We start from the raw sequence: 23,642 nt of genomic DNA, 5'->3' as shown, positions 1-23,642 counted from the left end.
GAGCAATCAGTCAGCATTTGGAATCAAGCTTCTAGTTGGGAACTGACTGCCTGGAACCCTTTGCCTGATTACTTACCTGGCATTGCTCTCGGGTACTCATTTTCAACATCTTATGCTTCCAGAGAAGATACCACACCTGCCTGAGGAACAGATAAGGCAAGTGAGAAGGATAAAATGAAGCATGTGGAGACAAGCGTAATAGAACACGTGCTGATACATCCACTACTTTGTCAATAGCAAAAGTATCCCATATCATCAAGGTCAAACATACTCTAGATTTGATGGACTTGTTTTGACCCTCAAATTCTTGAGTCGGCCTTATAGTCTGGAGGGAACCAGAAAACCCTCCAGCCCAGTTCAAGAATAAGCCTGTGGAAAGTTACTTCTTCAAAAGCAAAAGTATCTCATATCATCTCTTCTCCATTTACTTCTCCTTATCCTTGGTGCTATTTATGACACAAGGAGAAGGAGAACAATCAACCGGAAGCCGAAGTCGAACCTCCGATCCAGGTTGCTTGCTTGGAAGTCTGATTGCTTACCTTGTCTGTTACCTCATTCGGCAAATCTCCTAGCTCGACGACTTGGGGGACTCCTACTATAGGGTTTGTATCGCACTTGACCAAGCCCGAAACTATAAGTAAGCTTCAAGTGAAATTAATACATTACCTTGTGCATCTTCATCGGTTAAAGATACCACCCCTCGATGGAGGAAAAGTACTTCCAGAGAAGATGCTACATCTACATATGAGACAGATAAGGCAAGTGAAAATGATACCACACTTCAGTACTTAGAAGTTTCGTGATTACTCAATAGCTTGGATCTTGCAAGTCCCCAACCGATGAGCTTCCCTCACTTGGGAACTTAGGGGAGCACTGTTTGTACCATACTTGACCAATCTCGAAACTACTGAGCACCAGTCAACGTTATACCGTCAAGGACCCAGAAAAGTTTCCCTCCAACCAAGAGGCCAATCACAGCGCGACACGTGTCAACATCAGAAACCAATCATAGCGCGACACGTGTCAACATCAGAAGCCAATCACAACGCGACACGTGTCAATGTCAAAATGAAACTAGAAACTCTCTTCTATAAATAGAGATCATTCTCTCACAATATTTCCTAATGTCATTTGTACTAAATCATTCACTAGTACTCACTAAAGGAGAGCTTGAACCTATGTACTTGTGTAAACCCTTCATAATTAATGAGAACTCCTCTACTCCGTGGACGTAGCCAATCTAGGTGAACCACGTACATCTTGTGTTTGCTTCCCTGACCCTATCCATTTACATACTTATCCACACTAGTGACCGAAGCAATCTAGCAAAGGTCACAAACTAAACACTTTCTGTTGTACCAAAATCCTCAATGATTTTGTGCATCAACACTACTCAATCCTATCAAAGCCATGATGAAAACCTAGCTTCATAGGCCATCCATTTCCTGCTTATAGACCTTTGTGGGTCTTCTCAGTTCATCCTCTGCCAAACACTCTGTGGTGCAAAAGGAGATGAACAACTCTCTATATCACACTACTTTGATCAATCAAAGCTTGACCTATCACAAGATTTCCTCACCTCTCTCCAATTTTTGTATGAAGAAAGAAGAATTTTCTTCCAAAAGCTATGGAAAAGCCACCTCCTCCCCAATTTTTTTTCCCTCACAGAAAAAGGAAAAGCGTGAAAGAACGTTCTTCTCCTTTTTTTTCTCTTCCTTCCATCATAGCCACACATGTGGCTTCATCCCAGCCGTTCCTGCTCCAACAAATCTAGAGCTAGATTAATAATTAAAGGACTTTTTTTTTTTGCCCTCAACTTCAAACGTTTATAACTCCTTCGTTATAACTCCAAATTGCAATTCGTTTGCGCTCACGCATTCGTATCGACACGTACTATCCAAATATGTAAAAAAAATCTGGAAACTCATGAAATGATCAAATACATCCACGAAAAATTCTGTTTAGTTCATTAAGGGTGCTTTCGTCATTTCACTTATCAAAAAAATTATACGCCATAAATATAAAAACACGTCGAACTACAAATAAGAATACAAAATACGTAATTTTAAATAGTGAAATCCAGGGACAGGATTTCACACTTCATAATTTATGTCATTTTATTATGCAATTTATATATCCCAATACAATGGCCACAAACAATCCACTCTTAATCACCATTTAAAATTTTCTGGATATTATAGCTCCATTGATGTGCCTAAAAAAGCATATGCTAACACAAACAGATGCCCAAAACAACACTCTAGGCATGGTAGGCACGGCTACGGTCCAACCTAAAGCTGAAGGCCCAAAGTCGATAGAGTTATGGTCCATCCAAAAGAGGAAGCAAAACCCCAAAGTGTGACAACCCCACTCCCAAAGCCTCAAACTTCAAGAATAAAGGCAAAACACCTGCAACCATGGAAGCGGATATGTGTTACTACTATGGTTCCAAGGACCATTAGTCCCGAGTTTGCCGAGTTTTTGCCATGTAGCTGAGTATCATTCATGTCGTCAAAAGTTTAAGACTAATTTAGATAAGTGGAGAATCTTGAAGATACTAAGATAGAGGTTTCTAACCTTCAAGAGACATCTGCTCTAATAAAATATTAGATTCTTAGACATTTGGCCTATATGTTGGCCGAATTCACCTGTTGGCCGAATCTCCTTCTTATTCTTAGACATGACACTCTTCATCTGCGTCACTTCCATTGTTGCAACTTGCTTCGCCTATAACTCTCTCCACTAATTTCCATCCCTCTTCTCTTTGTTCCATGGTTCTAAAAAACGCTAGGCACTAGTCAGGTGGCGGGTTATAGCCTAGAGCCTAGGCGGGGCCTAGGTGGGCGCCTAGGCGAACTAGCCGGATTTAAGTAAATTTATTATATTTCTTGTAAATAAGTATATGTTATACTTAAAAAAATATATAATTTTATCATAGACTACAAAATAGAATGATATATATATATATATATATATATATTATAAAGTATTGGAACATAATGAAAACATGAGAAACAAGCATATAATGTGTGTTCAGTTAAGTACTCAACAAGTCTCTTACAATTTATTTGAAAAAATAAAATGCAAAATGAAAGTTATCTATTTTTTGTTTAAATGAGTCGCAACTTAGGCGGGCTAGGCGAGCGCCTTAGTAGGTCTAGGCACCCTTTTTTTAATTTAAAATGCCTAGGGATTAATCAGGACGGTGACTAGCCGCCTAGCACCTAGGCGACGCTAGGCAGGGATTTTTAGAGCAGTGCTTTGTACAATGAAACTCAACTTTCCGAGTATAAATCAATGCCTAGAATGCTTTTTTATTGGTGGCGTTCAAATGAAAAATGAAGACTTGAATCTTTTGCAATATGTTTTCCAAGTTCCCAAAATGTTATAGCAGCTTAATATAAACTTAATATAAGTTCAATTTTACGAGCCATTATTAGTTATAGTCCAATTTTGTTTAATTTTTTAGTTAGGTTCAACAATTTATTGTCCACATAAGCTTATTTGTATTCTCTTGCCACATTTACCCTTAAAAATTGACTAATTAAGTAATTATTGTTTTTTTTAATTTGTGATTAATGTTAATCTTATCCTTAATTATAGGATTATTTTTAGGGATTTAAATCTCATTTTTTTCTTCTCCTTCCACAAACCGTTCATTTTTCTTTTCTTGTTTCAATTCTCTTTTTTTGTTTCTCCCTCACAATATCTTTCTCTTCCTGCGTTATTCTGCCCAGTAATCGTCTTCCATAATATTCATCTTCTGCTCCTCCTCCTTCCATAAGGATGATCAATATACATTTGATTGGATTAAAAAAAGAGATTGCACTAGTCAATCTTATGTTTTGGGGTTCCACAAATCACTTCTTCTTTCTTCCACGAATTGCAGACTCTTATGATTCTCATTTATGCATATATAATTGCAGGCTCTCACGATTAATTTCTTCTTCAGTTTTTTGGTATGTATTAAGTAGAATAAATCTACTTTATAGGTATAAAGTATTTGTCTTCCTAAAGAGTATGTATACATAAAATTGAATGTATCTGGGAAATAAAATCCTAAGTGCCCCACCAAAGGAATAAACCCTCCATCCCTAGCACTCATAGTCACCAAACTGCTGCTCCACTTTGATCTGCACTTTCCACCAATTCAAGTAAACAAAATTTTGTTTCGTTTTTTTGGGACAAAAGGGAGAATATTAAACAAATTAAGATGGCATCATAATTAAAGATCCCCAAACACCAAGATACAAGCACAGAAACTAAAACAAGCTTTGAATCAAATGGATATATACAAACTCTGGCCATACGAGGAGGATGGATTGGGTGTGCCATGAATTATACACATGGAGGATTGAAGATGCATAAATCATTCCACCAAAACAGGTAGATAAAAATAAATTAATTAATTCCACCCATAGAGGTAGAATGAAAGCCCTTTTTCCACCCATAGAGATGGACAAAAACACATAACTTCCTGTATTACGGGTTTTAATTTTTTTTATCTACCTCTCACAATTGTTTTACTTTTATTTTTGATAAACTTATCATATTTGTTGTATATGGATTTTTAAATTTTTTTATTTTTATGAGAAAGTAGATAAAGGCATTTGAAATTCAAACCTAACAAATTAAAATATTTTTTTATTTTTACTTTAAGGGGCCAAAATGGACATACCAACAAATCAAATGAAACTGGACTTGACTGAAAGTAGGTGATTTTTTTGGACTTGGATCAAAATGCCCCATATAATTATACAACAGATTTTACATGCCTAAATTAATATAAACCTTTCTTTGATTGGGCATTTGCCAATTAATTAACAGCTTGCTTTTTCTTAGAAAATGTGACACACCCCGACCCGGAATGTCCACTTGGACTCCAAATCGAGTTGTGTTGGCCGACACTAAAGGGTAACAAAGCCATAAAGTGTAGTGATGTGGAAGGTAGGGGTAAATTTAAACCTAAAGTGCCTAATCAAGAGAGTGTGCAGGTGAGCGGGTTTGAACCCTATTCATGCGTGATGTCAGAGCAGAAGACAGTATAGTAATAAGTTGAGGGTTACACCACTGAAGGTAATCTCTTGAGATTTGCCAGAATCCTCATATACGCGTAAACACCGCTACTAAACCTGGAGGGGCAAAAAACAATTTGAGTGGGTCAGTAAAACAATACTTATACGAAAACCTTTATTTTTGAATATACTAACCCCTCACCGTAAAACAAGTATAGTTTCCTCAAAACATACTACGTAAGTATGTAATCAAATATAACAGCAATATAACCAGAAATATGTAAAGTCATGATATATCAAATGCCAAAGTAATATAATCATGTGATAATCAATTATAAGCAGTTTGCTCATCATCTAAGCTAACACACAAGTTCGAACAGATGGTTTCTGACACGAATAGGACTGGGTGTAATCAATATGCTCTAGTACTACGATCACGTGAAGATTGGTGCAAAAGCACATCACATACAAGTCAGATCGCCTAATGCAATCTACCCGACAAGACTGGCACCTAAACTTGGATCCAAGGTGAGCGAACGGTGCAGATGTGAACATACACGTGAAGAACTGGCCCTGGCCCTGGGGCGAGTACTAACACCGGGTGCAGCAAGATGAGCATGTACACAAGTATGTATGAATGCCATGACAATAATATCACAACCATATAACAGCATTTATCACAATTATATCACAATAATGATACTAGGCAATATAGGCGTAAAAGTGAAGTAAATACGCATTTATGGAAACTATAAATATATATAGGTATAAAACAACTGCCCACTCACAGATACTTCGCCGCTGACGAGCCACACAACCTAGCGAAGATGGAAACGCCACTAATAATTGCCCCTAAGCACATAAAGGTACAATTAATAAAACTATACTATAACAATTGAATTTGGGAAAATGGACGTCAAAACGGATTCAGAACGTCGAACTACCCTAAGAAGGGTCCTACTTAAATTTCTGAAAAGTCAACAAAAGTCAACAGGATGAATATTCCCTGAAAGACGAAATATTCTCTGACGGATGGAAAATTCCCTGACGGAATATTTCATCTGAGTTAAGGGTTATTAGGTTGGGTTAGATTAATAGGTTGGACTTAAGGATTCTAGGCCTAAAGGCCTAAACTAAAAGGGTTTAGGATTTAAAATGCATGAGCTTAAAGCCCCAAAAGGAAATGGCCAAAGGCCTTTAATTAACCAAATAATAATAAAAATAATAATAAAGGGTTAGGTTGGGCTGCCCAGGGTTTTGGGCTTGGCAGGAACGGCCCGAAGGGCCTGGGTTTGGGTTGCTGCTCGCCGGAGTTAAACGGAATGGAAGGCTGGATTCGGCCAGAAAACTGAACAACCTTTAAACGTTAATAACTTCCTCGTTACGCAACAAAATCGAGTGAAACAAAAACAAAAGTTGTAGTTCTCGAAGAGACGAAGAGAATGGTACCTCGCACGACGTCTAACTCTCCGTGGTTTGGCCGGAAAACGTCTGAAAAGACATCGGACTTGCCGGAAACTGATAAGATTCAAATGAGTATAACTTCTTCAATACTCAACGAAATTGGGTGAAACAAAAAGGAAAGTCATAGTACTCAGCGAGACGAAAAGATTGATACCTTGCATGCCGGCCAACTCACCCTGGTTTGGCCGAAAATTGGCTCGAAAGGCATGGGTCAGACTTGAACTTTTCGAAACCGAGTTGTTTCACGTCAAAGCTTCCTCAAACCTTGACTAGAGACCCTAGGGAGTTGCGTAGAGGCTTTCCCGAGTCCTAAAACATCGTGACTCGGTTGAAAACACGTCGAACTCAACTCGTCCGAGTTCAGACCTTCCGAGTTGGCGAGTCAAAACTCGTCCATTCTTAGTTTGGTTGGTATGGTTGTGTTCGTGAGGATAAGAGGAGTAAAATGGGGTTGGTTTCAAGCTCGATTTATGAGCTTTGATGTTCGTTCATGGCGTTGCAGAGGAAGAGAGAATACGGGAGAGAAAGACAGAGAAGAGAGAGAGAACCTTTTCTGATAGAGGGGACAGAAAATAAAGAAGAGATGGGATAGGTGAGAGTGAAATAATGAAGAGAGGTGCATAAGATGGGATAAAAAGGAATCCAATGGATAGGTTTTTAGATTTCCTACAGTAAAAGGAAATCAAAATCTATTCGAAGTAGATATTTTTACACTTTAAAATCTACGTCTACTCGTACTAGCGTGTACAATTTAAATGCGATAGCAAGAAATAAAAAGGAAAGCGATAAGAATAAGTCCACGTCTCTTGCCAATAAGGGTATAATCGTCAATTCACATACTCGGGGAGAAATTACATAGGAAAATTAGGGACGGGTCATCACAAAATGACTTTAAGTCATAAGAAAGAAAGAATCCTCAAAAAGTTTAATCGTACAAGTTTGAATAGCGAAATTGTGACTCTCAAAGTTTTTCACTCTCAATTTATTTTTTACTCTTTGCATTTCGAATTATACTTACTGTAATTTAGATGAATTTTAATATATTTATCCTATTGTTTGTATTTTGAGAGGGACTTCCTCCAAAATCTTGAGTAACTGTTCTAAATTATACAAGGGGTTCTAAAAATTATCATAAAAAGAAAAAAGAAAAAAAAGACGATTCAGCGCATAGGACCGGATCATTCTGTTATGCATGTTTTTTGGCTGACATCTCACTCTCAGCCACTGTTCTAAAATTCCTGCCTAGCAACGCCTGGGCATCTAAGCGCTAAGCGGTTAGCCACCGCTTCGATTATTCACTAAGCGTTTGAAATTTAGAAAATGACACCTATACCTGCTTAGGCGCCAGCCTAACCCGCCTAAACTCGCCTTGCGGCTTTTACTTAGACAAAAAATATATAACTTTTATTTTTCATTTTATTTCTTTTAATAAATTGTAAGAGACTTGTTAAATACTTAGATGACCACACATTATATACTTGTTCTCATGTTTTATTATGTTTTACTACTTAATAATATATATGTTGTTGATGCACAAAATCGGAAGTCTTGGAACAACGTAAATCCGACCGTGAATCTGCAAGTAATGTAAATAACACAAGATGTATCGTGGTTCACCCCAAGACGTCCACACTGATTATGTATTTATCTGAGAAGTGATGGAGAGAGATTCAGAGCATCTGAGGGAGAGAGTGAGGTATCTGATGGCCTAGGAATTGGTCTCCCCTAATTGTAAGGGTGAGGAGTCCTTTTATAGAATAAGGGCTCCTCACTTATTACATATTTGCCCCTTCTTTTATTACATAATTACATTTAAGTCCTCCGAGTATTTATACAAGATCTAAATACGAAAGCTCTAAGTATGATATAAACATATGTCATTCTATTTTACAAATTATGTTTTTCAATGTAATTATGTATATATTTTTTAAATATAAATAAATACTTATTTATACGATATATAATAAATTTATTTAAATCCGACTAATGCACTTAACGACCTAATCATTAGGTCTCAATCTGCAATCTGACTAGCGTGTTTTTGAACTTGCTCTCACCACAACAACAATCACCTTTGGAAGAGCGTGGGCTCGACCCCACCCCAAATAATGACGTTCCCGGGTGGGTTCGATTTACTCAGTCTCCTTCCAACTGTTTCTTTCTCTCTCTAGATTTCTGGGTTCAAGTGCTTACTCTTGAGAGAGAGTAAACGGTGGTCTGTGAGTAAATGGCGGCAGCGTCAGATTTACCAGAGGGGACTATACAGAACGTACTGGAGCAAGAGAGCCTCAAGTGGGTCTTTGTTGGCGGCAAAGGTGGTGTGGGCAAAACGACATGTAGCTCAATCCTCTCGATCCTTCTCTCCCGAGTCAGATCCTCCGTTTTGATCATCTCCACCGACCCCGCTCACAATCTCAGCGATGCTTTTCAGCAGAAGTTCACCAAGACTCCAACTCTGGTTAATGGGTTCACCAATCTCTATGCCATGGTACGCTCTTCGATTCACAATTTATTTATACTGGTTAATTATTTCTTCTTTCAGTAAATTTTGAATTTTGGGAATTATTTTTGGGTGTAATTTTGGGTTTTTGATGAATTTGAGAGATACCCAGTTGCTGGATTCTTAGAATTTGCTGTTATTTGAGCAAATTCGGGATTCCCAGTTCATAGATTTTGAGTTCAGTTTCAGTTCTCTGAACAATTTGTTGAGAATTTGATCTTTTTTTCTGAAATTAGAGCCAATTATTCATTGCCTGGACTAATGAATGTTTCTGAATTTGACCTCTTTATGCATGCAATTGTCTGTGTGTAGTTTGCAGTTTATACCAGTCTCATTGTTTGGTTTTGATCCTACATAGGAAGTGGATCCTACCGTTGAGCACGAAGACATGAGCGGTAGCGATGGAATGGATAATTTGTTTTCTGATCTAGCAAATGCCATTCCTGGAATTGATGAGGCCATGAGCTTTGCAGAGATGCTAAAGTGAGATTCGTGATCCCTTATGTTTGTTTCTTTTAAACCCAATACTTGCTTGCTGTTTACTATCTTGGTAGATTTCCTTGTATATGCTACTTATTTTAATTTTGTGTTAGTAATCAATCTGCTAAATCATTTGTGGAAATTATGTCCCTGCAGATTGGTCCAAACAATGGATTATTCGGTTATAGTATTTGATACTGCACCAACTGGCCATACGCTTCGACTGTTGCAGTTTCCATCAACCTTGGAGAAAGGTCTGGCGAAAGTGATGTCTTTGAAAAATAAATTTGGCGGTTTAATGACTCAGGTATATACCGTTGAACCCTCTTGTCAGTCATACCTTGCATTCAAATATATATGGTTTAAAACACGAGTGGACTTTTCACTTTTTCACAATTCCTATTGTCCGAGTTTTGTAGGCTTGTAATTGGTCAGTTACAACTGTTTCTACATTGATGGTATTAAGTGTTTCAAAATTGATTGAGGCAGATGACAAGCCTCTTTGGTGTTGGTGACGAATTTGGAGAGGATGCAATTTTGGGAAAGCTGGAGGGCATGAAAGATGTGATTGAACAAGTTAATCAGCAATTCAAAGATCCAGTAAGTATGCTCGTTCATTTTCCTTTTTTTTGTTGACTGTATCATTGATTTTGGATAAGATAACAAATGAATGGTAACATATATGTTTGAGATCTGTAATACATTAAAGTAAAGGTAAAGGGGGTAAATAATTATTGAAAGAAAAATAAACTTTTTTCCTTGGTTAGGTTTTGGTTCCCTACAACAACAACAACAAAGCCTTTTCTCACTAAGTGGGGTCGGCTGTATGAATCCTAGAATGCCATTGCGCTCGATTCTGTGTCACGTCTTCCGTTAGATCCAAGTACTCAAAGTCTTTTCTTAGATTCTCTTCCAAAGTCTTCCTAGGTCTTCCTCTACCCCTTCGGCTCTGAACGTCTGTCTCGTAATCGCATCTTCTAACTAGAGCGTCAATTGGCTTTCGTTTCACATGTCCAAACCACCGTAACCGATTTTCTCTCATCTTTCCATCAATTTCGGTTACTCCTACTTTACCTCGAATATCCTTATTCCTAATCTTATCCTTTCTTGTAAGCCCATAGATCGAACGAAGCATTCTCATCTCCGCTACACTCATTTTATGTACGTGTTGAAGCTTCACCGCCCAACATTTCGTACCATAAAGCATTGCTGGCCTTATAGCCGTCTTATAAAATTTTCCCTTGAGTTTTAGTGGCATACGATGGTCGCATAACGCACTCGTCCACTTCATCCATCCAGCTTGCATTCTATGGTTGAGGTCTTCATCCAACTCTCTATTCTTTTGCAAGATAGATCCAGGTAGCGAAGGCGGTCACTCTTTGGTACTTCTTGATCTCCAATCCTCACCCCTAAAGAAGAAAAAGTACTTTTTCATGTGGTTGGATAGAAGCTGAAACCTTTTGTTTCCTTCAATATCGTGAGTAGAGATGCTTTGATGAGTCAGTTTTGAAAGGAGAAGGAATTTTAAGTTCTTTTCAAGATCTAACGTTGCTTTCCAAACTTAATCACACTTTTGCCTCCAAATTAAATTTCCAAATATATAGGCATTTATGGATGCATTCAATCTCACTTTTGGCAGGACTTGACAACCTTTGTCTGCGTTTGCATCCCAGAGTTCCTCTCTCTCTATGAAACAGAGAGACTGGTGCAGGAACTCACCAAATTCGAGATAGATACACACAATATCATCATTAACCAAGTACTTTACGATGAAGAAGGTATGCCTACTGTGTCCGTGTACATTAATTTCTTTTACGTGCTCTGAGCTTATGTTTAATCATCTTTTGGGTAATTTTGTTTTTGTAGGCACAGAATCTAAACTACTCAAAGCAAGAATGCGAATGCAACAAAAGTACCTAGATCAGTTCTACATTTTGTATGATGACTTTAACATCACCAAGCTGCCATTGCTGCCGGAAGAGGTAAGACCATAGAGTGCCATAATTTATGAAACTTTGACTTGTTCTGGAAAGAAAAGAGGGTTGGTGATCTGTAAACTTCTGCAACATGCTTCCCCGTACTTTCCATTTGATTGATTGTTATTTTTGTAAATGTGGAAACCAATGTTATTTTTTCCTTTCACAAATAATGTCTGTACTTAATATTTTTGTTTAGTTATATTTATTCAAATATTCTTATAATTTTTTTGGTAGAATATTCGGTTATCTGAGAAAAGTAAGGAATGTGATTTCACACCGAATATCCTAGTGCTTTGATATTTCTTCGGTCGGTTGATTAATTTACTAAGACTCCTTTTTTTCATTCCACAATGTATAGTGTGGGAGATATTCTTGATGGGTTTTGTGAGACCACCATCTGATGATTTCTATCCATAAAATATCTGAGGCCTCTTTATTCTTCGATTTGATTCCAATTTGGTACTGTATGTGGTAACTAAATTCACCTCTTTTCAAGGAGGCTTCTTCTCTAAGGCTTATTAGCTTTAGAATTTGCATTAACATTTGCACCATGAGTATTCATAATCTGACATTTGTCATTGTATAAGCACAATTACAATCATTGGCTTATTATTCAACATCCCTTTGATTACTTTTGTAGGTTACAGGAGTTGATGCTCTAAAAGCGTTTTCATGTCATTTTCTGACACCATACCAACCTTCCACCAGCAAAGGCACAGTGGAAGAGTTGGAGCAAAGGGTGCTCACTCTAAGGCAGCAGTTGAAAGACGCCGAAACAGAACAAGAAAGACTGAGGAAAGGAAAACAAAAGGTCTAATACTCCCATGTTTACCACCTTCCTAGTTTAGCAACAGATGGCATACTCACTTTCCAGTTTAGGCTATATGCCGATAGATGTTTCCGGGTTGCTTGGTTTATTTGATGAGTTCTTTTACGTCGTCCTAGAATCTAGATCAAAAGAACTGTCATGTATTAATGTAATTTACTTCATTGAAGATTCTGACGTCGAAGAATTTATAGGCGAAATTATTTTGTTCTATCACCTGCCCTTAGCTCTATGTCAGATTGTGTTGCAATTTTGTTGCGGAAAGAATAGTAAATGGATTATAAGCTTTGTATACATTGGTTTCTGGCACCATTGTGGGAGTATGAATGGGCATTTTACAGGGATTTATTTTTTTTATTTTCTTTTATTAGTAATTATTTCGAACCAATTAGTCTGCGACTCTGCCATGACTCATGAGTCACGACAAATAAGATTATCGATTAGGCAAAAATCGTGTAAGTTTTGATCCACAATTCTTCACATTTTAATCATTCCAGATTGTGATGGATAAAAAAAAAAAAATCCCATGTTAGGAGTTGTGTGTTCATATCAAATTAATATCAGACCCTAATAAATAGTACCATTTTCCAAAATGATATCGCTAATCTATGCTAATGAGAGTGGGAGGGTTTGACCCAATATGTAATGAGTTGAAGAGGAAAGCCGTAACTGCTAAAGCAATCCACCACTTGTGACTTTTCTTGTAATTAAAATGTCTACTAATTGCCGTTTAGTACTATAATTTAATGATATTCCTCTTCATTTGTAAGTGAGATGTATTAGATTTGATTCTCACTAAAGACGAATTTGAACTAAATACTTGTGAGGTGTAACGACCTGTTTCGATAATTACGTTTTAATTAGTTAAAATTACGGAAATACCCCTAATAACATAAAGGTTGACTTTTGTCTGTTGACATGTTAGACTTTTTTGTTTAATTTATCTCTGTAGCTCTCGTTGATACGAATGTGTAGGCGCAATCGGAATCGAATTTGGAGCTAAAACGAAGCTTCTACGATTTTTGAACGACAAGGGTAATTTGGTAATTTCACAAGTAAAGATTTTTCCCCACTTTGGGCCTCTACACGGCTGACACCTGGCATGTCTTCCCCCATTTTTGGTGCCCTTTTCTCCCCACTCCTGTGACATCTTTCTCTCTATAACTCTCCCTCTTTCTCTCTCTCGTCTTTACTTTCTTCTCCTCTCCGGCGAGCGCGCACACACACACACATACATATAGACAACAACCACCACGACCACACCATCACCACCACCTAGATTCTTCCTTCTCTCCCTCACCCCCTCCGATCTCACACTCTCTCTTCTTCTCGGCATTGTGCACAATCACTGTGCACGTAATTTCTGACGAGGTAAGTTCGAATTCACCTCTAAATCTTCCTAGATCGTGTTTAGTACTGTGTTTAGGTAGTTTTTGAGGTGTTTTGGTAGTGTTTGAACTCAAGGATACCTCGAGAACTCTTCTCCATATTTTTCTGTGAGACCCGATGGCTTTCGAGCTAATTTATGACCATGACACAACTCCAAAACGGTGCATCGGTTGGAAGTGATCCAGTCCTCCCTAGTTCGAGTGGTTTTCCGATAGCGGAATATTTGTGGGTGGACCCCTTCTTAAATTGCATATTTTATAAATTGTCAGGGTTGCATGCATGGCATATTTCATGAGTTGAATATGTTTTTCTATTATGTTTTATGGATTTATATACTTATGATTTATTTAAATTGCTTTTATGAAATATTTTTTGAATTATCTAATTTACATTGTTTTTAAAGGTGACAAAATAAGGGATTTTCGTATATGAAATACTTGGGTTTTATGAATATGCGTTTTCATGATTGATAAGATGAGGTTTTAAGCCCTTGAACTTCAGTGTTTTAATATACGAGTTTGACTTATATTTTTCGATGCTTATCTAGAGGGTTATCATACGACACATACACACAACACGGGTATGATGTCTATGGCCATAGTACACCATTGAAGAATAGTGAGATATTATACCCCCAGCTTCACTGGTGAAACTAGTGTCGAACAGCTTCACTAGCCACGGCTAGTGTCGGTGTGTATGCTATGCTATTTTATGTTTCCTTCTCTGGCGTAACCCAGAGTCATACAGCTTCATCATCGAGTGATGGGGCCTACCATGTTTTTCACTGGCATAACCCAGTGTTGTACAGCTTCACCTTCGGGTGATGGACAGGTACTGCCTTCGGGCGACTATGATACCACTATAGAGTACAGTATTGATGAGATTATTTACCTTCGTGCGACTTTAGCACCATTATTGAACATTGTTTTACGCATACTTGTTTTACGAATGAATTTATGGCATGCTAGAGTTTCTAGAAAACTTACTATATGTAGTATTATATGGATTTTCAAAACAGGGGGTTAATGTGCTCTAAAAGAAATCGGTTTTTCGTAGTATTAGTATTATTATAAATTATGGTCCACTAACCTTTTCTGTTTTGTGCCCTCCCTTAGGACATAGTGACGAGGAGTACGACCTGAGCATCGAGGCTTTTCCCTATCAGTGACCTTGCATCCTTCCGCTTGAGTATGGCTTCCTTTTATGATTATTTGCTTCTTGTTGTCTTACTTCTCTCTAGCACTTTTGTTTAGTGGTATGCTCTGGACATAATCGTACATCTTTTATTTAGATTCGTGATCGTTGGATACTCTGTTTTCTTTCATGATTAAATTGAATTTACTGTTATTATTGCTTCTAAATGTTGCATATTCGTTGTGAATGTTGTTTTGGCATAATTTTTAGTTTGCTTGTTTCCGCATTTCCTCGTAGCTTCATTCATTCATGGCTTTTGTCACCCTTGGTATCGGCTAACACGTGCCATCCAGGTGTCTTTTGGATATCTAGGTTGTGACGTGTCACGAGACTTACCAGACTCCCCCCACCTAGACTTGGCGATTGTGTCGTGTTTGTCATGTTCATGTCATTTTCGTGACATTCTCGATATCTAAACTAATCTTGTCGTGTCAAACTTGTTAAAATGAACAAGTAATATGACCCAATCCAAACTTGATCCGTTAAAATTAAAGGGTAATATGACTCAACCCATTACCCGTTAAAAAAATATTTTACTTCAATAAAAAATACCACACTAAATTAATATATACACAATGCTACCACTGAATTAGTATCTTCGTACCCTAAACCATAAAAATCCAAACGACGATGTAACCATCATCAAAGCGTCGAAGATGCGATCACGAGCATTTTCATAGTTTTGTTTTAACATTTTTAACACTTGGGAATTAATTATTATATATTATTACACGTTTTCAACTCCACCTAAAAACATTGTTCACGAGGGTTTGAAGGGTTTTAAAAATTCAAACAACGATGTACCCAAAAGTATAGATGATAGTGTTTGCATATTTGTTTCACATTTTTCACACTTGTAAATTAATTGTTATGAATTTTTTTTAATGTAATTTGATTTTCCCTACAAAATACCAAAGCACATTAAAAATTCATATTATTAATTTACAAGTGTGAAAAACTTTGAAAAAAAATAGGCAAACGCTCGTGATCGCATCCTTTACACTTTGACGAAGGTTACATTGTCATTTAGATTTTAAAAACTCTCCATACCCTTGTAAACAACGTTTTTTGTTTAAGCAAAATTAATGAAAATGTAAAAAGAATATACAAACACTCGTAAAGACAAGCTCTACAACTTTCGTGAAGAGGTTAACTCCGAAATTCGACACCATAATCCATAAACCCTAGATTTATTTCTAATTGTTGATTGTCGTTCACGTTTACACTCTATTCTTCTTACCAGATTTTATTTATTTTTTATTTTTTAGATTTTCATTTTGCTTTTAGCGAATACAGAAAAATGAACAATTATGATCGTTGATAATCATGTTCATATTTTTATGGTTAGTGAAAATATTGCTTCATACCTGATGACGAGACATACTCTCCTGTAATGGATGTAATTACGTTCAGTTACTAGATAAGTTTGGTGGTTTTCAAAGAAACTTGATATGTGACTTTTGGATGCCATCATTGCATATCTATATGGAGAATTAGATACTAAGATTTGTATGAAAGTCCCAAATAGACTTAAGTTGCCTGAAACAACAAACAAACCATGACATGTGCTCACAATCAAATTAAGGTGATCATTATATGGGTTGAAACAATCTAGACGAATGTGATATAATCATTTCAGTGAGTATTTAATCAAGGAAAGATATACCAATAATGTCACTTGTCCTTATGTGTTTATTAGGTAGTCAAACTTTAGATTTGCCACAATATATGTCGATGACATGAACTTAGTTGGAACTCCTAAAGAGCTCAAAAAAACTACTGAATATCTGAATTTGAAATGAAAGACCTTGGGAAAATAAAGTAATGTCTCGGCCTACAAATTGAGCATTGTACTAGTGGAATTTTGGTCCATCAATCAACTTACATTGAAAAAGTCCGAAAGCGATTGGGGATGGTTAAAGCTTATCTACTCAGTACACCAACAATCATTTGCTCTCTTGACATTGAGAAAGAGCCATTTTGCCCAAAAGAAGATGATGAAATAGTCCTTAGTCCAAAAGTACCATAACTGAGTACAATAAGTGTTTTACTATACTTAGCATAATGTATTAGACCATATATAGTTTTTTCAGTCAACTTATTAGCAAGATATAGCTCTACTCCAACAATTCGACATTGGAATGGAGTCAAAGATGTTTTAAAATATCTTTATATGATAATAGACATGGGTATCCACAAATGACCAGAATCTTATTGGATAGGCAGATGCTGGTTTTCTCTCCGATCTGCATAAAGCCCGCTCATGAACTGGTATGTGTTCACTTATGGAAATACAACAATGTCATGGCACTCAAGGAAGCAAACATTAATTGTTACATCTTCTAATCACTCAGAAATAATTGCTCTCCATGAAGTCAATCGTTAGGTCACAAGCGTTGAGTGGTGACAGTACTAACGTTAATTGTTGATCTCGTTAATGTTAAATGAATGATGTGAACAAATATTGAAGATGATTTTCACTCATACGTCAGCTATAGAGTTCTGAATCACGCTTCAAAACTTGTTTAGGTCATCATTTAACACTAGTAATCTAACATATGTCATACTCTTAAAATGTTAGGCGGTTATTTGAAATATTTTAAAAGATTAAAACCAATTTGAAATTGCCCTAAAAGTTGGGTTGTTATTTGTACTTAACCCTGAAAAGAATAAAACTTTTTCAACCATTTTATTTTCTTTTTGTAAGTTATTGCACCACTTCGTCCACCTAAATTTTTCTCACCCTTGACAGTAAGCGAAGCAAGCAAAATTTTTAGGGTACAGACATTGGACGAAAATCTCATGACTAAAAACCATTTGTAAGAGAGAAGATGGAGTCATAAAATTCCGGAAAAGTTAGTACAAGTATATTTCTTCAACAGATGGTAAATTATCGCCGGTTCGAACCGTACAGCACGTTTCTGAGTGGTAATGGATTCAACAGATTCAACACTGCCAGATCCCCCGACATACCACATCAAGATCGACAAACAACAAATTTCTCGGGAGTTTCCGATCATTTCAACAATCCAGGGTTTGCGTAGCGTTTTGCAACGAGTATATTTCCCTCCTCCTGGTTTTGGTTTTCTAGCATCTGACTAATGGACCAACATTTGTCCAGCAACTTGCTGCCGACGAATTTGCTACTGATGTACATTAACTCACAATTGCAACTGCATGAGAAACAGAGAAGTGTAATCAGCAATTAAAAATAAAACACGAATCTGAGACGAGATGAGAAATTCTGTATACTACTTTTGGTAGGGACGGTATTTCCAACCCATTTGATTTTAGACTATTCAGCAAATGCAAAATAGCTACCTGCTACTTCTAAAATATTGGTTTTATCATGAAATACTAATAACAGAGAAAACTTGCTGACAATATTGTGCGCCTTAGTGTGTATCTCAGTGCTGGCTTTTCGGGTGGGATGTTGATTATACCAAGAAATCGTACGTGTTCTGATATCTATATGAAGGGTCAGGATTCAAAATTCTGCTAAAATCTGTAGATCCTCACATAACTGGAACGAACATCATCAATATGCCTATTACTTTCAAGACTACAATTTGCAATAAATTTTACCAGCTATAGCAAATAAAGATGAAAAATTTGTAACCAAATGATAATTCCAACCTTGTAATCCAGATGCAAACATAAATCAAGTTGGAAGTGAAGACATCTGAATTTGGTCCCTCCCCTAGCATCCCATTTGATGGATCTGAAGTTCGAAAATAATCTTTTCTACCACGTTCCAAAGACGTTGCCTCATATATCCCTACAAATGTTATTTAAATTTTACGAACAAGTTATGCAAAACTAATAAATAAAAATGAAACAGACACCACTTAAATTAAATTTAAAAATGCAGATATGCAAATAAGTGAATTCATACATTAATAAATAAATTACATCCATAAGAAGCACTCATATGTACCAGCAAATATTTCATTTTCAGTAAGTTGCATGGAATACATGAATCACATGATACAATAATAGAGATGAGGATAACGTTGATCACAATCTCAATGACAATGCCGACACTGGCAGTGATGAACACTATAAACATACCAAAGCCCAAAATTAAGCAGCAAATAAGGAAGCCTGGAAAAGAAAAGTCCATTTTGTACACAACTCCATAACGATTATGCATCCTCCAGCTACCATTAAATGCCTTGGAGAAGAGAAAACCATGTGTAACCTATAACACATTAGGAGCATTACTGATCAAACATAAAGTATATGAAATGTTCATGTAGGCAACAAGTAATAACTGATAATCAAGCAATTCTAGATAAATTGGCCAAAATTGCATCGAAAGTTGTGAAATATACCCCTCTTCTGCTATACTATAGACATAGAATATCAAGATTACTCCAAAAAGAATGGTGCTCAGAAAAGCCCAAGTAGAGAAGGACACCTTATCGCTGGTACTTGAAGGTGATCCCTAAGTGCTCCAACAAAAACAACAGGAAAAGTTAGAAAAGTGAACAACAGGGAAGCCAAATAAAGTACAAAACCAACATTAAACAAGGCAAGCCCGTAAAATTAAACTAGAGACCCACTGAAATGTCAATCTAATTAAATTCGACCTAGAACCGCTTATCATATCATAGAACTTACTATGATCATGTCCCACATAGCCACAGGAAACAGAAAACATGTTGCAGATGCAATAGTTATCGCATTAAGTCGCCTTTTAAGTTGATTCTGAAAGCACAGAAAGGGCTAAACTAGCAACAATAATTTGTTAATTGTTTTAATTAAAAGAAAAATAAACACACACACACACACACACACACATATATATATATAGGGATAGGATCAAGGGACAAATATTTTTACAAATACTTTTACACTCTTTTTAAGCCTTTGGATTATATGACATCCAAGGGTCCTTATTTATTCATTAAATGACATGGATGCTTATGTGGATTTTAACTAATATTAAAAATAAAATAAAACTGAAAAAATATAAAATCTATAAGGAAATGAAATATAAAATTTAAAGGGAAGAAACCCTATAAGTGTGAACTCCATTAATTCATAGCCTCAATCTTCCTCTTTGCCTATGAGGCATGCAACTCCATGCCTTGGATTGATACAAAATTCTAATGGCCCCTACAACAAATCAAGCTTTTACTTATTAGTCTAGTAAATCTTCATTAGGTAAGCAAAATAAAACCCTATATTACTGTTCATATCTGCAGGATGATTAAATTTAGTTCTTCAAAATCTTGTTAGTTTTGTCAGTTTAGTTTTCGAATCAAACAAACTATTTCAATCCTTGTTTATGATGGGTATTACCTATGCCTGGTATCATATTTTATTCAATCCTTGTTTACCATGGGTATTACCTATTTCATCCAATCATTGCAGACCTCATCGGCAAAGAAGAGATTTCATGATTTTGTTTTTTTTTTTTTCATCAGGGTTCAAAGTCTGATAATAATGTTTTCACTCCAGCTAGGGTGTGAATCCAAATCTTCATCGAAATGAGAATGGGAGCACCAATTTTAGTTTTAAATTATCTTCCTTTTTAAATTTATATTTAATTTCCTTATAGATTTTATGTTTTTTCAGTTTTATTTTGTTTTTAATATTAGTTAAAATCCACATAAGCATCCATGTCATTTAATAAATAAATTAGGACCCTAGGATGTCATGTAAACTAAAGGCTTAAAAAGAGTGTAAAAATATTTGTAAAAATGTTTGTCCCTTGATCCTATCCCATACATATATATTTCTTGGGTTGGGTTAGAGCAAAAGAGTAATAAGATAATTGAAGATAGAAGAATATCAGCAGTTCAGCACCTTGAGCGAAACACGCCGGGCAATCACCCTCCTCAGTGCTGATAAGATTCCAGCAGAGATTGGAAGTGCCATCTCTTTTATACCCAACACTTGCTCCGTCTGAACCTCATCATCGAGGATATCTTGAAATGGTAATTTCAGGTTAAGTCACAATAACACACTACCAAAACACAATCATTATGTTGAAAACAAGACAGAAGAGGAAAGACAAATGGAAAAGAAGGAACGACAATAAAACACACTATCCTATATAGTAGTGAAAGAACAACAGATTCAATAAGAGAGGACATAGAATGGAGAATAAGATTCCATGGCCCATCCTTGAGACAAGAAGTAGAAAGATGCCACCATTGCAATAAGCCCACCTACCTGGTAAAAGATGAAGAAACATCCATGTGAGTAAAGAGGAATCAAATAGCTCCAATTTTCAATCAAAATATTTTTGATATTAAGTCACCAGGACTGTCGATCTTGTATTATTATTCCTTGATATATCTTCACTAAAACTTGAATACCTAAGTCCAGATACCAACCAGCCTAGTCAATGAAGTCCTAACCTATTTTATATAGCCAGAGAAAAAATTCTGGGATATTTGTCCAACAAAGATAATATAATGAAGTGAGAAAATGGCCAAGGTCATTAGTGAAGGCCTTCATGTGCTCGAAGATAATGATAGATTATTTATATGAAGACACGGTCTAAGCAAAGGACAATGCAGCTAACTGAGCTACCTTTTTCCAAACGTGGCCCCTCCGACCATATAATACTCCAGACGGTACTCGAAGGACAGCAGTGGAATACTCTGCTAATATAGCTCTAACATAATATGTAAAGATGAAACAAAATCAGTTATAATTAACAGAATCAATTCTATTTGTTCAAATTATGTTCAATCTGATATCGTCACCACAGTTTTATTGCTACTGGCTAATTGTTGCTCACAATCATACTGACATAATTTGAAAAAATAGGGAAAAAAGTAAATAGAATATTCAGACAATTGAAAACTTATATAAACAAGCACTTGTAAGGCATTAGTAGTGGTATCTGAAATCTTATAAGCCAAGCCTAACTTAGAGGTCCACATGATTTGAGGCCCTTTCCCCACAAAATAAAGTATAAAGCTGTTATGCCACCATTTATTATAGAAGGCACCACCTGAAAACAACAAGGAACACTCAAGAACTATGCAATGGCAATCATTGAATAAACTTTACCGATGCCTATTCAGGTATTTTCTAATAAAAGCCAAAGTATTATGGAACCTGTGTATTTGAGAGTGGCCTGCCCTTCCAAGGTTTTTGCATAATTATAAATGGGGTGGATGCTGGGATCAGGCAGGTGAAGAGAAAAAGTACAACCGAAGCTCCTGTTTCAGACAAGTAGCGATACAAGAAGTGAATTGACCATATTCTCAAGAAATTTCCAATAATATGGATTATTTGAAAGGGTGTTTGCCTACATTAAGGTAAGATCACAGTGGTATAATTAGTTGCATTCAAAAGAACAACAAAGTAAAAACACATGAAATGTTGATCTTGCCCAAAAGAAAAACAAAATATTGGGCTTACACATTGGCATATTAGATACAGTATGATAAACCCCAGAACTTCATAAGTTCTTCTATTATAGGTTTATTATTTGGGTGGAAGGTGGTGAAATAGAAATCTATTCAAGCTATAAGAAAACAACAAAATCCAGACTGAATACAGACTACACAGCAACTAACTTCTACCTTCGACAATGAACATTAGCTCCTTATTACTTATTACATAGTGAAAATTTATAAGCCCATAATCTCGACCTAACCACAGATTGAACCTGCGTAGAAATGAAACTCTCATCACTACCTTCTGATCACCTATTAATCCCCTCTTATGTAAACAGTGATAGTAAACTGTATAAACCTAATAACTGGTGGTAAAGGATATTGACCAATGTGTTCGCACACCAAGTGGAGATATCATAGAATTACGGTGGTGGTGGGGGGTAGGGGTTGGGAAAGGCCCGTTTACTGTAAACTTGAGGCAACTGAAATTACCATCATTGTCTCAACTACAACTAAAATTCCAATTTTTGGGTAAGTAAAGAGGAAAAACAAAACTAATCAACACCAAATTTGTAAAGCATTATACTTAACAATCCAATGGCCCCTCGTACCCGCCAAAGCATTCCAAACCTTCCTAAAATTTTACAGATACAGTTTTCCAAGGTTAGGCAGCTGATTGTTACCCAACAAAGGCTACAACTAGCCCATACTCCACCAAACCCAACTTCACAATTACACAAAGCTAAATTTTGTTTTCTTCTGTTTGCATTTATATTTATACACATTTATTCAGCTACTCATGATGCTCAAACCCTTGAGCACCAAGAAAACTCGGACCCAATTTTCCCAGCAACCAAACAAAACGAAAAGCATTGCCAGTTTTATGATTTCCATACCAGCTGGATTAACAGCATAAGATTTACACACTTTATCAGGAACCAAACGAAGCACTAGGTTTTAGAATTCAAAAATCCTCAAAAATCAAAGAAAAAAATTACAGAGAAATGAGATGAGATTGGGTTACCTGAAATGGGGAGAAGATCCTCCTCCGTCTTCAGGAACTGGCCTCGGAGACATCATTTTCGAACCCAAATGCTTAATCGCAATGTTAATCACAAAATTTGATTACTTCAACAATTAATTGCGGATTATATTCTGCTCTGCAGCTTCATCAGTGGCGAAGATTAAAGCAAACATGGAGCAAAACCTCCTCAAGCTTCGTCTCTGTAACAAAGGGCCAGTGCTTTGTTGACATGAACCCATTAATGAAGACACGAGGCTCCTTCTGTATAACTCTGGTTTTCCTCACTTATCCGGGGCCCATTGATTTTGGACCCGATGGGGTTTAGTACAGTGGGATATTGGGCACTACAATAGGCTTTAGTATATTATGGGGTATTGGGTCTTGAATTATGTTTTTGAATAGCTTTA

At 36.5% G+C, this 23,642-nt stretch overlaps 2 protein-coding genes across 6 annotated transcripts; one reads left to right on the top strand and one right to left on the bottom strand.

The window, feature by feature from the left end:
- The first annotated feature begins 8,551 nt into the window (after positions 1 to 8,551).
- On the top strand, positions 8,552 to 12,612 carry LOC126628532 (ATPase GET3A-like). Of its 2 annotated transcripts, none has more exons than XM_050298252.1 (7): positions 8,552 to 8,967; positions 9,338 to 9,462; positions 9,616 to 9,766; positions 9,949 to 10,059; positions 11,099 to 11,237; positions 11,326 to 11,441; positions 12,079 to 12,612. In XM_050298252.1, the coding sequence occupies exons 1-7, from the start codon at positions 8,707 to 8,709 to the stop codon at positions 12,253 to 12,255; spliced, it is 1,080 nt and encodes a 359-aa protein (XP_050154209.1). In that variant the 5' UTR covers positions 8,552 to 8,706; the 3' UTR covers positions 12,256 to 12,612. The 2 variants fall into 2 exon arrangements, with proteins under 2 accessions (XP_050154209.1, XP_050154210.1); XM_050298253.1 differs by having other exon boundaries at positions 8,820 to 8,967; positions 9,292 to 9,462.
- Positions 12,613 to 17,692: 5,080 nt separating this feature from the next.
- On the bottom strand, positions 17,693 to 23,562 carry LOC126628533 (uncharacterized). Of its 4 annotated transcripts, XM_050298257.1 has the most exons (9): positions 23,236 to 23,562; positions 21,928 to 22,031; positions 21,394 to 21,478; positions 20,662 to 20,783; positions 19,471 to 19,575; positions 19,268 to 19,294; positions 18,919 to 19,048; positions 18,484 to 18,625; positions 17,693 to 18,020 (listed from the first exon to the last, which is right to left on the bottom strand). In XM_050298257.1, the coding sequence occupies exons 2-9, from the start codon at positions 21,967 to 21,969 to the stop codon at positions 17,864 to 17,866; spliced, it is 810 nt and encodes a 269-aa protein (XP_050154214.1). In that variant the 5' UTR covers positions 21,970 to 22,031; positions 23,236 to 23,562; the 3' UTR covers positions 17,693 to 17,863. The 4 variants fall into 4 exon arrangements, with proteins under 4 accessions (XP_050154214.1, XP_050154212.1, XP_050154213.1 ...); XM_050298255.1 differs by lacking the exon at positions 21,394 to 21,478 and having other exon boundaries at positions 23,236 to 23,560; XM_050298256.1 differs by lacking the exon at positions 21,394 to 21,478 and having other exon boundaries at positions 19,471 to 19,557; positions 23,236 to 23,559.
- Between the last annotated feature and the right edge of the window lie 80 nt (positions 23,563 to 23,642).

This window comes from Malus sylvestris, chromosome 7 (genome assembly GCF_916048215.2).
Source record: "Malus sylvestris chromosome 7, drMalSylv7.2, whole genome shotgun sequence".
Lineage (NCBI taxonomy): Eukaryota > Viridiplantae > Streptophyta > Magnoliopsida > Rosales > Rosaceae > Malus > Malus sylvestris.
The sequence above is the reverse complement of the archived record's forward strand: the minus strand, read 5'-3'. Positions and strand labels throughout refer to the sequence as shown.